Here is a 17,911-nt window from a genome sequence, read left to right as displayed (position 1 = left end):
AAAACATATACGACAAACTATTTTACCATTTTATAAACAAAATATTTAACGTCAAATTTTGTTGCACACAGGGTTTTAAATTTTACTACTACTCTAATTAACTTACAAAATTTTAATATTTATAAAAGTTGTACATTAATGTCATCATCAGTCGACTTTTTGAAGATGACAATCATTTTTACAGTTTTTTTTTTTTTTTTTTTCCTTTTGGCCGTGCCGCATGGCTTGTGGGATCTTAGTTCCCTGACCAGGGATTGAACCTGGGCCCTCAGCAGTGAGAGTGTGGAATCCTACCCACTGTACCGCCAGGGAATTCTCAGGGGTTGTTTTTTTTTTTTTAAATGGCTAGTAAGAACAATAAGAAAAATCCCAACTTACTTTTTTCATATATCAATCCTATTGTACTCAGAGGTTCCCGGCTTACTACAAAGATGGGATTTTCATCAGCAGTTTTAGGGAAATGTTGTGCCAGTCTTCCAGGTTCTAGAACTAAACGTCGTCCTTCATATATAAGTTCTTGATTTGAAGAAATAATTTTGGTCTGTTTATACACCAGTTCATGAAATACAGTAGCACTGTGTGAGAAAAATCCAAAAGGACAACATAATTGGGATAAAAAAAGAGGTAAAAAAAATTTTTTTAACGAGGGCCACAACATCTATTTCTCAGTGATACTTTAGATCATGACCAGTCCACAGAAATGCTGCTTTGTTGATGTGGATACTATAAAGTCTATTAAATTCCACATAATCTGCCTATACAGCAATCAATTCTAAAATATTTTTATGTTTGATACCTATATTGGATATGTGCAATACACAGGAGTTTTGATATTTAATAATAGGGAGCCAATATAGCAGAGAGTTTAAGGGCACAGACTCTGGAATCAGAAAAGCCGGATTCAAATTCCAGTTCTTCCACTTACCACTTAATTGTTGTATTACCTTCAGTTACTTAACTCCTCTGTGCTGAGGTTCTTCATCTATAAAATGGGAATAACAGTCTCTGCCTCACAGAATTGTTGTGAGGACTAAATGATTTAAATATATAAAGAACTGAGAACAATACTTACAACATGACTATGTAATGTTTGTTAAATGAATTAATAAAATCAGGCATTTTCAAAATGATGTTTTGGGGAAAAAGGTAGATTCTCCCTAAACAGATTCATGAAATCAAATAAACGTTCCAGCAGTAATGTTGCGATTCCAAACAAAAAAAAGCCACTTTCAAAAAGCCTCTGCTGTGATTTTTGGCTCAGGCTTGGGTGGGCTTTTTATGTTCATGCACACTCTTAAGATGAAATAGTGGCCAACACCTATGGTACATATCTATTCAGGCTATTAAGCACCAAAATAAAGATGAAAAATATATTTTAACCTAACGTTATATGAATACTATTTTATTCATTATATTTACATTATATTTAATGTTTATAATATTGTTAGATATAGATTAGACAAAAATGTATAAAATATTATTCCATCTAATTGATTTTATTCCTTAATAAATTATCAGTGAAAGTCTCTTTTTGAGTTCTATGAGGCATCAAAACTGCTGAGTCTTGTCAAACAGCAATTAAGGCATATAGAAAGGGTGTAATGTTTTTTTCCCTTTCATTTTAAAAAACATTTTTTTGAGATCTTTGTAGATTCATGTGCAGTTGAAAGAAATTATATGCAGAGACACTATATACCTTTTACTCAGTTTCCCCCAATGGTAACATCTTGCATAAGTATAGTACAATATTACAATCAGGATCTTGACACTGGTATAATCCACCTATTTTATTCAGATTTCCCTAGTTCCACATGTAAGGATGTGTGTGATTTAGTTATGTAGTTTTATCATATGGGTAGATTTTTATCACATGGGTGTAATGTGTTTTTTTAAGATAAAACAAATGGTTATTTCCCTAGTACTCAATAAGGGCTTTATGCCACATATGCAAGTAATAACTACACTAACTATCTTTAAGACTTACACTTTAGTATTTTTTAAGTGACAGGACAATATTCTTAATAAAACCTGGCCCATTTATTAGTAAATGCTATTTGTAGTTATGTGATTATGTAATTTGAGAGAAAGCACAGAAAGGAAAATAGTCCTGTAAAACTTGCAATGTAAGAACAAGCTAATTTACCTGTAAATTTTAGAAAATTAGAAAACTAATCCTTTTACTCCAAAGATAAGTGAAAAGGAATTTACTCAGCACTCAAACGTTTTCTAAGCAGAAAGTGGGTACCTCTTGTGAAGCTGTGACATCTTTTCTACTTCCTCTCCTAATTTATGAAGATACATAATTATTATATAACAAGACATTATATAGTACAGGAAAAAATATAAAGAGGTACTTACGTATTATAGCTATGAATATAAATTTTATGAGCTGTCATTTGTTGTAGCGAAAAAACATGAATTATCATCCGGTGAAGTATATCACTTGTTTCTGCAAAAAACTGGTCAAAACCCCAACACTTTTCCTGATCTGCCTCAAGGATGTTTGCAAGAACAGGGGTAAGTAGAACTTGAAGACCCCTAAAATAGTATTGAAAAAAGTTACATGAAGAGTGAATGTGTTATATTCTGTCTAGGTACAAAATCATAATATTTACCAACAAATCAAAGGAACTATTATTAGATTAATTTAAAATTGTAAAAAATCTGCCAACTTTTCAGAAAGCCAGGTAACCTTGATTTAATATTGCCTGTCAATGAACCAGGGGTTACGGTATTTTTATGTTAGCTTTTACAGATTATTTTCTTTGATTCTCTCCTTCCCAAGTTTCCTCACTTTTCCAAACATATTCTAACATTGTATATACATGCTATCCAGGTGAGATAAGTTGATTGGAACCCTGTGGTCATGATGATAAGATAATGGTTTAATTTCAGGGTCATTAATGTCCTTTTAATACGTCACTCCAATACGTAATTTTTTATGTTGAATTCATATGCCTTTTGTAGTACACTTCTTTAGGAAGGAAAATTACTATAATCATTTAGCAATCAATGAATGCCAATTCAACTAGGAATAATCTTTGACTAATAAACTTAAACATTAAAAAAAAAAAAGAATGGAAGGACCTTTATTCTTTCTCATGCTTTCACTGAATTTTAAAATCTGCTTAAATAGACTCAATTATGGAATTTCAAGTAGTCTTGAAAATATATTCTTGACTACACGACAGACACTGGAATAATTCCTTGCCTGTTAACAGTTTTTAAGGTATGCAGTGGACATTAAAATTTTTGCCTAACAAGTATCTATTCTCCCTCATTTTGTAAGAGAATCCATACCTCTCTACTCTCTAACTCTACTCCCTGTGCATAGATGGGCATGACAGTCAGGTTTGGTGATTATGATTGGTCAGAAGTGGCCAGGTGGTAGCATGTAAGTTGTTAAATAAGAATCAACCCAGAAATCTTTGCTAAACTATCGGGAAAGAAAGTCTGTCTTTCCACTGAGCTTCCAAAGCTGTGAGAATGTGAATCTGGGAATGCCAGCAGCCATCTTGTGGCTGCCAGGAAAGAGCCTGGCTGAAAGTAAACAGAAATCAGAGAAAAGCAGAACTGAGAGACCAAGTCTTGATGACAGTCCGAATCTGAGGATTCCACTGGGCTCTGAGTTACATACACATGTGAACTTTGAATTATAATGTCAATCTATTTTTCACTTAAATCTTGTTTCACTTTAACGAACTGAGTTAGGTTTTTCTCATTGGCTATCCAGTCTTGACTAATTAATACATATAAGAAAGAGGATGGTTATCTTTTTTCTGTGGTTGTTACATTTTTGGTAGTTGATTTTATTGCTGATTGGTAGTACTTAAAGTCCTTACTATTAAAAAAAATCATATAATATACTTTCTGATACCTGAGCAATTTTTATCAAAAAATTTATAACATGGTGTGCTAAAGAATAATTAGATAAATAAGGCCTGTTACCCTCCTGAAATACGCAATATATAGTTCAGATTGTCAAATTATTGAGTCTGAGTGTCAGCAATATAGTTATTAAACAGCAGGTGCTCATTTCCTGACCCCTTTAAATGTTATGTTTTGCCTGAGGTCTCCAAAATGAGTATTTTACAAATCAAAATTTAACACAGATCACTATTATAATATTAAATTTCTGCTCTCCAATCAAGTGACCTTCTCTTGGTAATTCTAGCTGCATGACACAATTTTATTTTGGAGAGTTTTTTGTTTTTTTTTTTAAATTTATTTTATTTATTTTTGGCTGCATTGGGTCTTCTTTGCTGCGCGCAGGCTTTCTCTAGTCATGGCAAGCGGGGGCTACTATTTGTTGCAGCTGTGTGGGCTTCTCATTGCAGTGGCTTTGCTTGTTGTGGAGCACGGGGTCTAGGTGTTTGGGCTTCAGTAGTTGTGACTCGTGGGCTCTAGGGCACAGGCTCAGTAGTTGAGGCGCACGGGCTTAGTTGTTCTGTGGCATGTGGGATCTTCCAGGACCAGGGATCGAACCCGTGTCCCCTACATTGGCAGGCAGATTCTTAACCACAGCGCCACCAGGGAAGCCCTGGAGACTTTTCTTTAAGTAACACACAAAAATGAAACTGTCAGTGTAGTGGTTTTCAAAAATGATTTCAGCACTGGAACTACCAGTTTAAATGAGTTTTCACAGCAATATATAAAATGATAGGACATATTTTATTAGCTTGTGATATATATATAGTTTAAATAAATATTTTGAATAAATATATTTATTTACTTATATGTTGAAAGTAATACAAAGAGCACCCACAGATTATAAAAGGCATTAAGCCAGTAAATCATAACCTGTGTGTTTTCACTTGTGGATTATACAATTCCTACACTCAGGAAAAATAGAAGTTAATTCAGTAATTACAAATTCTAAATATTGATGAGTGTCTTGGCTTTATTTCTAGAGTAAAATCTAATAATTTACTCTCAAATTAACACAACTTTGTAAATCAAATATACTTCAAAAAAAAAGATATAGCAACAGAAAAAAAAATTTACTCTCTACTTTTCATTTCTTTTACCTTAAATCTCTCTTTGTGATAACAGGATTCATATATAATTTGAGTTCTGGCTGCCATAATAAGTAAGACCTATATGAACATTTGAAATGCTGGAAAAAGTAGTAGAAAACTGTTTTTCTTTCTTTTTTTAAAATTTAATTAATTAATCAATTAATTAATTTATGGCTGCGTTGGGTCTTTGTTGCTGTGTGCGGACTTTCTCTAACTGCGGCTCACGGGGGCTACTCTTCGTTGCAGTGCACGGGCTTCTCATGGCGGTGGCTTCTCTTGTTGTGGAGCATGGGCTGGCTCTAGGTGCGCGGGCTTCAGTAGTTGTGGTGCATGGGCTTAGTTGCTCCGCAGCATGTGGGATCTTCCCAGACCAGGGCTCAAACCCGTGTCCCCTGCATTGGCAGGTGGATTCTTAACCACTGTGCCACTAGGGAAGTCCCGAAAACTGTTATTTCTCACCTTTTGAACAATATGATTACTTTTTGAAAATGAGGATAATATTAAACTTCTTGAGTGTTTTTTAGAACTCTAGTTATTCCTATCTGTGCCACTATTTGTGCTATGTCATTATGAAGGTCAGCACAAGAGATACCAAGGTCCTTAGCTGGATCCCCACATAGCACGCAATTCCAAGACCAGTGATTAGCAATCTCAAAGATGTATGTACGCTCTGTGTCCTAAAAGAGATCTGGCAAAATTATTTACATAGACCCAAATCGATCTTTATATTGCCAAAGATGAAAATCACGAATCAAGGCATATGGTTTAATAATATCTACTGAAACATTAAACAAAACAAAACAAAACTACGCTTAAGTATTTGTGACTTCAGTCAACAAAGATTCCAAACACCAAAGTGCAAAAAAAACTGGGTACACTATATTTACCGAGAAAGACTACAAGAAACAGGCATGTCTCCACTCCAGTCAATTGGTCCATTTTCTGCTTTCTGTACTCCAGATATTGCACCAGAAGGCTTTCCAGTAATTATTTTATACCTTGGGGGGAATAAAAGCAGATTAAAATAAGTAGTTTGTTACTGCATAGCCTATCAATGGGCTTTACAAAAATATTTCCTCAGTTGCACCTACAATTATCTACTAGACGAAACTTTGTGATTGATGTTCACAGGATCCATAAAACAATCAAAATACTTTGAATCTGACTGACTGAAGGAGAATAGTGGCTGTACGATTACTTTACTTATGCCATAATTAATTTTCATTTGGGTTCTCACAGTGCCATAAAACAGCATCTTGATGTTCACAACAAAAATATTAATTTTTCCATCTGAAAAAATTGAGCAAACACAAAAAAAGTTATGTTACAGAATATCTCTAGACCATAAAAAAAAGCATCTAATCCCTCTTACCCAGATTATCCAAAGGCACAGTCAACTGGACCATGAAATTACTGGAGAATGAACAATAGCTTTCTTTAAAAAAAAAAAAAGATAAAACTACACATAGCACAGTAACAGAAAATTTTTGCATATTGAAAACATATATACACATATAGGAATAGATGTGTGTACCAAAATTAAAAGTCAAAACTTAATCTGCTTCTTGAGGAAGGTGACAAAAATAAAGATGACTTAAAGAAAGAGATGGATGGGGAAGCTAGAGAATACTAATAATGATAGAGGCAAGGCAGCCTTTCAGGTGTCAGCACTTTCCAAAACAAAACCTTAAAGTAGGAGAGGAAAACAAGGTTCATGCCTTCCAGATGAAAATGTAAATCATAACACAGCAGAATCTTACATAAGTTTATAAAGATTATTTCTGGCATAATTTTTTTGGTTTGTTTAATGTCTACATAAATGTGCCCTGAGCAAATTAATATATTCTTTAAAACAGCAGAAGAAACCAGTACAACTGATTTGGACCGCTTGCTGCTTCTTCAGTAGAGGCAGCCAGGATTTCTGCCTTAAGAGATTTTTCAGAGAAGAAGGAAATTAATGTGAAAAATAAGTTGCATTCATGTGAGAACCATCTGACTGTGGAGAAATAAGCAGAGATATGTGAGATTAATGCAAGAAAAGAGAAGTGAATAGAATGAATGACAGAATTCTTAAAGGTAACGCTTATAAATTCTTGAAAAAACTTAACTAATTTTGTTAAGATCCATATACAAATACATTTAGTAACATGTAAATGAGATGCTGAGGGATCATCATGCCTATAATGTGAGATGAATACATCACTCAATAGTAAAGTAAAACAGTCATTATTACTTCTTTAAGCGCTTCTGAACATTCATTAGCATCAGTATTCATAAACAGTTGAGTTTCTGTGCAAATAAAGAAAAAAATACTTCTAATGGTATTATCTGCCCACATGGTGGTCAGATAAAATCATCAGGTATTCCTAGTTGCTTATAAGTCATGTTTCCTTTATTAGGGAGCATCACACTTTTATTTAATCCATTTTTAGGGCAGCAAGACATGCTGATACTGCTTTAAAACACCTATGACAATAAAAACATGATTAATTGTTGGACACACTTTATGTTTAATGAGGAAAAACAGAAATTGACTCTTAGCCTTCATTAATGAGGAGATTTTATAAAAAGGACACTGCTGTAAAGCAGTCTCAAGATGATGCTATACCAAAATCATCAGTACAGTAATGGATAACTTCTTCCCATGAATTTGTACACTGTCCTTGCTGGAAAACATTTAGATATCCAGGTTTTAGCAAAAGTCATCGTTACCAGTTGAACTGGTTTACTTCCACAAACAAACAAAAGAGAAAATATGCTTCTACTAATTTTCTGAGATGAGATTAGATAAAAGATTGTATTTTTACAGTTGTGATTATTACTTTATCATGTTTGCTTATAAAGGGCAGGGTCAAACATATATATAAAGTTCTGAGAGAAATGTTAAGATCTAAAAGAATGGTTGAACATGTTAGGCTGTCAAGTGAGTTACTTCACTAAACCAAACAATCATAACCTCATAGTTTTATGTGTACATAGGTTGGCTGTTTCTCATAAGGCAAGGTCATTCACTAATTTATTTTAAAATAAAAAGTGTGGCCAATGTATGGATGAATTTTATAATAGATTTCACATCTAAAAATCCATCCCTCTTTTCTTCCATTATTTGGTTTACAGTAGTGACTCTGTACACAGTAATTATTTCCTAATAATTATGTCAGTACATAAATGTATAATGTACTAGTAAAATGCATTCAGGCTTTGGACTGAAACTGCAACACGAAAAAAATGTAATATTACATTAAATGTTATTTTTGAAATGGTTAAAGAAATCAGGTCAGTTCAGGGTAAGAACCGTATTTCTTTTTTTTTCGCGGTACGCGGACCCCTCACCGCTGCGGCCCCTCCCGCCACGGAGCACAGGCTCCGGACGCGCAGGCCCAGCAGCCATGGCCCATGGGCCCAGCCGCTCCGCGGGCATGCGGGACCCCCGGGACCGGGGCACGAACCCACGTCCCCCGCATCGGCAGGTGGACTCCCAACCACTACGCCACCAGGGAAGCCCCTGTATTTCTTTTTGATCCAGTAATGGTTCTAGTACTCCACAGAAGTTCTATTTTTTTTTTTTTTTGGTTACATGGAGGAAAAAGCCTGATAAGGACACAGAAAACTAAATATACAGTGCATTGAAATAAACTCCAGAAAGCAGTATATTTTTAATACGGATCAAAGACTGGATGCCATTTATGCTTTGTACATAAGATAGTTAAACATGGTATGAAACAGTATGCCTATACACTTTGATAAGGCTGCATTCTTATTAAAAAACCGAATAGCTTAAAATATCAGAAATGATGGCTAGATCAATTTTCAGTAGCGTACCCCTCTAACATGATAAAACAAAATAAGATAGAGATACATTTAAAAAATTATTTCTAATTTTAGATGGAGAAACCACTTACATCACTTCCTTATTCCTACGTGGCCCTTCAAATGGTCTAAATGGCAGTGATCCAGTAGCTGCATGGTAAAATGTTACCCCAATGCTCCAAAGATCAACAGTCGCTCCATATTTCTTCTGATGATCTTTTCTCAGCACTGCTCTCTCATACATATCAGGATGCTTTAAAAAGAAAAGAAAAAGCTGCTAACTTATGTTCTATAATACATTACACAAAAATGGGTATTCAATGATGCTTGGAAATTCTATTATATTTTCCTAATTATTTCACTTTCCCAATCTGAAGAGGCTATTTCACATCTTGCCCGTTCTCCTCAAACCTCCAACACCGTCTCCTTTGACCCTCAATTTTCATGACCTCACTTCATAATTCAATGAAGAAATGGAAGAAATCAGAGATCAACTCTCCCTTATGTCTGTTACCAAATACCAACCTACCTGAATCTGTGTCCAGAGCTAAGCCTACTTTCCAGTTATAATGGAACTGCTCCTATCTAAGGCTAACTTTTCCATCTGTATTATGGGGCCCATCATATCATCTCACCAATTCTAGAAATCAATTCCTGTAACTACCACTTTTATTTTATGCATCAATTTCCCTTCGTATGGGTCATTCCTTTCAGCTTACACACATGCTTTAATATCTCCCATTAAAAAAAAAAAACCTAAATAGACCCTACATCCCCTTGTAGCTATCACCCAAATCTCTGCTTCCCTCCATAGCAAAACTCAAAATAGCTGTCCACACTTACAACTGCCTTATTTCCTCATCTCCCATTCAAGCCTATGGCATTAAATATTACCTATATCCTTTAACTCCCCAAACTATCTCTTGTCCTGGACTCTGGATTCATATATCCTACTGTTTTCTTGAATGTCTAAAAGGTAGCTTAAATTTAAGGTATCCAAAATAGATCCTTGGTCTTCCGACTCAAACCTGTTTCCTTCTAATCTTTATCCTTTAAGTAAATGGTACCATCATCTACCCAGTCGCTCATACCCAAAACATATCAGGCAGCCTTGACTCCTCTCCCTCATCTCTCACATGCAATCCAGCTGAGCAAGTCATATAGGCTCTGAGATGAAAATTTAATTTTCTAGAATTAATTCAGAGGACTAGCCTGACTAGGTACACTGGGGGATACAGCAACTGAGACAAGTAGCTGGTCTGATGTTAAATACACGTCCTTAAGCACAGAATACACTATGATCCAGTTGTGGAGAACAGGTGGAACTTAGAGGGCATGGCTTAGGAGCTTACAGATCCAGACAGAGACTGTGATGGACATTAAGCTCTGCAGAGGACAACCAGAGGTCATATATGCTTAGCCTCGTGACATTTGTCTTTATGTTAGTTATGCGCTGGAACTTAAAAGATTTTTTGAAGATAAAGCTACAAGAGTGTACTCTCGATCAAAGTAGAGTCATCTCCAAAATGATGCCAAACGAAAACAATGCCTTACGACATTGTGGTATTTGGCAGTGACCCAAGGGACTGGGAACCCATGCAGATAACAGTGCTGGGAGGGTGTTTCTAAATGATGCAGTTTATGAATCTGACTCTCAAAGGGTCACAAGCCCTGGATTATTATTTTTTGGGGGGATGGGTGGCCTCTTTTGGGAAATACATTTTAATGAGAAATCAGAAGAGGTGATAAGCATGAGGAGCTTAAGTGAGTGTCCCAACATGCCTACCAGACACACGGGGGCTGAGTGGTCTTGCTGGTTCTGTGGCAGAGCACCTAAAGCAACTACTGGCCAAAGAAGCGCTGGCCAGACCTTTGACCCAGCAGCCAGTACTTAGTGCATCAAGGTGCTGTGAAGAGGCCAAGAGTACCTGGACATGCCTGATATCTTCTGGAACATGAGGCCGCCAACCTGGGAAGAGGAGATACAGCGATTCTAGAAGAAGACAAAGGGGGATCTCCTCAAACGGTGCAATAATACACTGCCTAATTGGTACAGCTGGAAGGCCTTCCCTGGGCAGTGACGGACTGATTGTGGCCTGACACATGCTGGTGTGACGTATCTGTGCCCAGTGGCTCTCTCTCAAATGTGCTACTTGTACTTGTGTAGGGATCAGTATTACTGGGCCTGGGTGTCTGCATCTGAGATAGGAGCATAAGGACAAACCTACTGCAAGTTCTCAGATATTATTAAGATAGCCATCATATTAAAAATGGCAGAAGAAAAAAAGCTGGTGTTTCCTTTGGTCTTTAACACACAAAAAGGAGAAGATTCAACATCTGGTCTGGGAATTCCAAAATGAGAAAAGTTTTCATTTAAATACATAAATATTTCTAGATTGCTGAGCTTCAGGCCATTATGTGTCTCATTTTATAACTGTGGTGTACTGTATTAGAAAACAGGGCTGGGCATAATCTGAAATAGGAAAAATAGATCCGAGTAAAATTTTAGCCAAGAGAACAGCATGGACTTGGAGTAAATTTATTTAATAATTTAAATAATGTTTAAATGTTTTGTTCTTTCCATTTTAAAAGTCTGTTAGAGGCAAAAGCTAACCTGTGGTCCTAGGAGAATATGTGAAAGACTGACAGTTGGTAATAGGGATCAACCTCATGAACGCTAGTACTGTACTGCTGTTTGGTTTTTTTGGTTATCACAGTAACTGGGAAGGGCTACTGGTATTTAGTGGGCAGAGACCAGAGATGAGAGACATCCTGTCAAATATGAAACAGTTCTGAAAAATAAGCTTCTGACATTTTGCATGACTTTTGAATATCTTGCCGGATATTTGTGCAGGAAAGAGGTTTATAATGATCTCAGTTTGTTTTATATATAAACAATGTATTTTTGTACATAAAGTAAACAAAGTATTTTTGCAGCTACAGGAATGCAGTACATGTAAATCTACTTTGTTTAGTTAGAAACTTTATCAAGAATTATTCACTGCTTTGGAAAATCATGTCAGTGACAACACAACACCTGTGATATGTGACTCACCAATACAACATACAAGTTATCACTGCACGTGCACTGGAGGTGTTATTACATACAGGTGAAAGCGTCCGATTACTTACGTTTTCTGCCAGTGAAGGTGCTCCTCAACTTTTACATATTAACTATCTATGATTTTATTATATTTTCCTTTATATTATTATTGATACTATGCTATTCTTTTAATTAGGTATGCAGGTGATTATATTATCTAAGAATTTCATTTTAAGATACTGAAAAGAACATTGTAAAACATTTATTATAAAAAGGGGGCGATCATACACGGTAAAACCACTAGCCTGTATGCTCTGGCTGCCTTCTGCTTACTTCTCCAATTCCAACTCCTACCACCTGCCTCTTCACTCACTAAATTGCAGCTATTCTGCCATCCTCTCTGTTTCTCAAACATCCAAGGTCATTCTTATTTCTAGGTCTTTGCAGTTGCTTGTAATGCTTTTCCCCCAAATCTCTGCATGGCTTGCTTCTTTTTATCATTTAAGTGTCAGTTCACTTAGGACTGAAAGGAGGCTTCCCCCAGCTATCTTCTTCCTGCTAGTCACTATTTTATTACCTAATATTGTCTTTCCAACACTTTAGTTATCTGAATTTATCTTATTTACTTGTCTGTTGTCCTCACTAGATTGTGGGTTCCATAAGAGCAGAAATCATGTACATTTGGTTCATCACAGAAGTCCCAGTTCCTAGAACAGTGCCTGGTACCTAAATAACTGTTGGATGAATGTAATCCATTTTTAGGTATTCTTAATAAAGACTATCAAAATATAGTAGATTAATTTGGGGAGATATATTGATAGAACAAGACATCTTAATTCATGCCAGACTTAGTATAATCTGAATAAAGCTATGGGGCCAGGTAGACTTTATTCATGTTATAAGATTACAATGGCAGAATCCAGTTGGAAAAAAAGTCACAGATTCTAAGACTTTTAAAACAAAACCCAGAGCCATGAGCAATTAGTGATAGCTGTATATTATAAACTTCCTGATTACATGTTAAATATACTTATTTTTCAGTGTCTTTTCTTAAGTGTTTCAAATGTTTACTAACTTCATACAAACACACCTACATAATCTGTTTCAACCACAGAGCTTTTCTAGTTTTCTAGCATTTCAAATTAGATCTTTTAGAGGCATTCAATTTTATGTGTGTTTCTAACAACTATTCTTTTTGTCTTTCAATAACCAACCTCCCTGAAGAGAATCTTCTGCTTCAGAATTATAATGAAGTTTCCTCTACAGGGAAGAGTACTATAACAAGCTTGTAATGTATTAACTGCTCTGTTCCAAATAAGGAAGCCTTTACTAGTTAGATGTTTCTGGAGTGTACAGACAGTTCTTTCTTTTAATACAGATGAATAACATCAGTAAAATTATTTAAGATTATTATAAAACTTGTACGAATTTTTAACAGAAATAACCCCCTGAGAAACCGATATGTAATACCTCATTACAAACCATATTCATTAGAATAGAAAATTTAATTTTTGCCATAAAAGTTGACATTTCATAGTGAACTGGTTGACCAATTATCCATATTTACAATATATCCAACTTCTTTAAATAAAATTATTAGTGATACATGACTTACCAAATATTCTTCTGTGCCATACAGAGAAACAAACTGCTCATCATCTTCTAATTCTCTAGCTGCACCAAAATCTGTGAGTTTGTACACAGACTGTCCGTCTTCCCCTATTACACGCATGATATTTCCTGGCTTAATATCACGGTGAACTATGCCATTTTCTCGGAGATGATTCATTCCACCCACTTCAACAATAAATATAAAACACAGGAAATCATAATGTAGGTATCTATGCATATGTATGTGTGCATCAGACTCACTAATTAACATTAATTCATTTTCACTCAGTGTAAGTTTTTACATAAGTTGGTCCAAAGTCATTTTAATCAAAGAAGTAACAGATTATACTTATATTTTGTATTCCATGTTTGAGTAATGAGGAGTTTTAGAATGATGAGGACCAATATGGTCTAAGGAAGAGTCCAATCTCTCTTAAACACTATCAAGAAAATGGAACACAACAGTCTTAAGCCTATGACCTCCAGAATTACTTTTGGTTATATACCTGTGGGCCATCTGCTTAAACTTAAGAATGAAGATTCCCAAGAAAGATAATCTTTCACCACAATTTTACATTTTTACCTTGGGAAAAAAATTCCACAAAAGAGTAAACTGGACTCGATACATAATATAGTAAAAAAAAAAAGTAATAGAAGGAGGCAAAGTGTCAGACTTGTTTCCACAAAAATATATTTCTCATATGCTTAGTGCTCTTCTAAAAATGCCATTTTCTTTTCTTTCTTGTTTTTTTTTTTAAGGACAAAGGTGGCAAAACTGCTGAAATTAAGCTGTTTGGGCTAACTGACATGCAATGTCACAGAGTGATAGTCTGAAACATTTGTTTGACAGCTGATAGATGAATGTCCAAGCATGACATATAAAAATAAGTTTAGGGGTATCAACATTCAATTACGAAAGCTCAGAACTACCAGTATACTTAGGAAGGCATCAATCATCTATAACTTCTATTTGATTTACTAGGCTATAGCACATATTGCTTCTTTTTCATTTTACCCTCACCTAAGTAGTCTCTACTGCTTCCAGTGTCAAGTTCAAGAATTCCCACTAACCTCATACTTTATCACTGGGCTTTTCCTATTCTTCAAATATTGATTCATTTCCTTCCAAGAAGATATTATTCCCTTTGGTTGCCATATTTTTTTTTTAATAACAGCTTTGTTGAGATAAAATCTACATATCATAAAACTCATTTTTTAAAGTAGTTAAGAGTCACAGAGTGTACAACCATCACCACCAATTTCAGAACATTTCCATTACGCCAAAAAGAACCCCACGTCTATTAGCAGTCACTCCTCGACTCCACCCTCCCCTCAAGGCCCTGACCACCATTACTCTGCTTTCTGTCTCTATGGATCTGCCTATTCCGGACATTTCACGTAAATGGAATCATACAAATATTGTGGCCTTTTGTGTCTGGCATTTTTCAAGTTATATCCATATTATAGCATGTATCACTACTTCACTCTTGTAATGAACAAATAATATTCCATTGTATGGATATACCACATTTTGTTTACCTATTCATCAGTTGATGGATACTGGGCTACTTCCTTTTTTTTTTGTTATTATAAATACTGGTGTACAAGTTTTTGTGTGGATTTTAAATTCTTTTAGATAAATACCTACTAGCGGAATTGCTAAGTCATATGGTAATTCTGTTTATTAACCTTTTGAGGAACTGTCAGACTGTTGTCCAAAGAGGCTGCACATTTTTACACCACCACCAACGGTATATGAGGGGTTCAATTTCTCCACAGCCTCGCCAACACTTGGTTCTGTTTTGTCTTCTTGATTTTAGCCATCCTAGTGGGTATGTAGTGGCAGCTCTTAATTGTTTTGACTGGTATTTCTCTAACGACTAATGACCTTTCTATATACTTGCTGGCCATTTGTATATCTTGTTTGGAGAAATGTCTATCAAATCCTTTGCCCATTTTTAAACTGGGTTGTCTTTTTATTGTTTTGTTGGGATAAAAATTCCTCATCAGACGTACGGTTTGCAAATATTTTCTCTCATTTTATGGGTTGTCTTTTTACTTGATGTTGTCCTTTGAAACACAAAAGTTTTTAATGTTGATGAAACTTATCTATCTTTTTTCTTTTTGTACTTGCGCTTTTGGTGTCATATCTAAGAAAGCACTCCATAAAGGTCTTTGGCTTTGAATGTAAGAAATTTATTTTTAAAAATTCTTATGTCATTAAGTTATATATACACACATATATAATCATATAAATAAACATACCCACATCTCGCAAAACAATTAAAAATTCAGACTCTGGTAGTCCATAGGCATTACATGGTTCTTCTAAAACAGTGTATAAACTTCCACATGGACAAAATTCCATAATAAGTACTTTATGTCTCGTTGTTATCTGAAAAAAAAAATCACTGATTGGGGCTCAGTATAAAAAATAAATTTTTATTATATGCCAATACTTACCTGATTTCATTTAAAAGTTGGATTTACTACAATAATGAAGGTACTTTGAATTGCTTTTTACCTGGGGTTTGTTAAATATTTGTTGACTGTACAGATGAGAATTAACATCTTCTAAATTCGTATTAAAATTGGATTTGTCGGGCTTCCCTGGTGGTGCAGTGGTTAAGAATCTGCCAATGCAGGGGACACGGGTTCGAGCCCTGGTCCAGGAAGATCCCACATGCCACAGAGCAACTAAGACCGTGCACCACAACTACTGAGGCTGCATACCACAACTACTGAAGCCCGTGCTCCTACAGCCTGTGCTCTGCAACAAGAAAAGCCACCGCAATGAGAAGCCCACACACCGCAACAAAAGGTAGCCCCTGATCGCCACAACTAGAGAAAGCCCGCACACAGCAACAAAGACCCAACGCAGCCAAAAATAAATAAATTAAAAAAAAAAAACTGGGTTTGTCTTTGAAGACAAACCACAGCAAGTCTAATTAGAAATTCACTGCTACAATGTAATAATGATTCTTTCAAAATTATGTTTAATTTCTAATACATAACGTACATTTATTTAGGATATTAGTTCTTCTAACAAATCTCTTAAACTTGAAATTCTTCCTGTGACAAGCACTTTTACTTCAAAGAATGGAGTTCTAGACCTTTTTTTGGCCACGCCTTGCAGTCTGCGGGATCTTAGTTCCCTGACCAGAGATCGAACCCGTGCCCCCTACAGTGGAAGCGTGAAGCCCTAACCACTGCACTGCCAAGGAGTTCCCAGAGTTCTAGCCTTAAAAATAAATAGGTGGCAGAATAGTTGAGTCGTCCTCTTGCAGCAAAGTTCTAGTCTGCTCATATGAATCTGAGCTGCTGATTTGTTTTAAACCTTAATTTTAATGTACAACTGAATATAAGATACATCATCAATTTAATAACAGCTTTATAGAGAAAAAGAAGTATTACCAAATTACAAATACACATTGATTATAAGATACATGCTCATTTCAGAAACTCAAAAATATGAATGAGACTTAAATCCAGTATTCATCTCCAACTTTCAATTCTTCCTTCCTTTTATAATTCTTTCTACATATCCCCAATATATACCCATAAAATATTTTAAATTTCTCTACGATTGAGTAGTATAAAAGAAATAATTTTTTAAAAAAACTGTTGTTTTGAAAAAATGAAATAATTGAATGCTGATGAATTGAAAATTTGAGAAATACCCATAATCCCATCACCCAGAGATAATTATGTTAATATTTTGGTATGTTTCCTTTCAGTCTTTTTTCTATGCATCAAATCATATTACAGACACATTAACACTTTGTATACCATACTGTATATATCAAGATCACACTGCAGGGCTTCCCTGGTGGTGCAGTGGTTGAGAATCTGCCTGCTAATGCAGGGGACACGGGTTCGAGCCCTGGTCTGGGAAGATCCCACCTGCCGCGGAGCAACTGGGCCCGTGAGCCACAACTACTGAGCCTGCGCGTCTGGAGCCTGTGCTCCGCAACAAGAGAGGCCCCGATAGTTAGAGGCCTGCACACCGCGATGAAGAGTGGCCCCCGCTTGCCACAACTAGAGAAAGCCCTTGCACAGAAACGAAGACCCAACACAGCCCAAGATAAATTAATAAATTAATTTAAAAAATTAAAAAAAGAAAAAGATCACACTGCATACTTTTAATACTGATTTTCTCACAGAACATTATACACAAGCATGCTCCCAGGTGATTGAAATTTGTTAAATATCTCTCTTTATTACTGCTTAACTACTGTGTAGTAAAGAATTAATTTTAGCCAGAGAGGTCTGGTCATTGCCCTTGGCTACTGGGAGGTGATTTGCTAGGTTTCTAGAATGTCCTATCTGCTAGAAGTGTCTTTGTCTGTGGGTTTTGGCCATGTGACAGTCTAACAATGTGATTTATGATGGGGATTTTGGACATGCACATCCGTTCCAACTTCCAGAG

General features: G+C 35.6%; 1 protein-coding gene across 3 annotated transcripts in view; it reads right to left on the bottom strand.

The window, feature by feature from the left end:
- The window catches only part of TBK1 (TANK binding kinase 1), a 39,167-nt gene that overhangs the window by 12,522 nt on the left and 8,734 nt on the right, over positions 1 to 17,911 (bottom strand). For 2 of the 3 annotated variants that reach the window (XM_029206242.1, XM_029206243.1), the window contains exons 4-9: positions 15,748 to 15,877; positions 13,487 to 13,668; positions 8,921 to 9,081; positions 5,906 to 6,016; positions 2,359 to 2,538; positions 379 to 575 (exon numbers count right to left, since the gene is read on the bottom strand). In XM_029206242.1, the coding sequence (XP_029062075.1) occupies positions 379 to 575; positions 2,359 to 2,538; positions 5,906 to 6,016; positions 8,921 to 9,081; positions 13,487 to 13,668; positions 15,748 to 15,877 (961 nt within the window). The other variant, XM_029206244.1, reaches the window with a different exon arrangement.

The sequence above is a fragment of the Monodon monoceros genome, unplaced genomic scaffold (genome assembly GCF_005190385.1).
Source record: "Monodon monoceros isolate NGI ecotype Baffin Bay Population unplaced genomic scaffold, NGI_Narwhal_1 Super_Scaffold_6, whole genome shotgun sequence".
NCBI classification, from domain to species: domain Eukaryota; kingdom Metazoa; phylum Chordata; class Mammalia; order Artiodactyla; family Monodontidae; genus Monodon; species Monodon monoceros.
The sequence above is the reverse complement of the archived record's forward strand: the minus strand, read 5'-3'. Positions and strand labels throughout refer to the sequence as shown.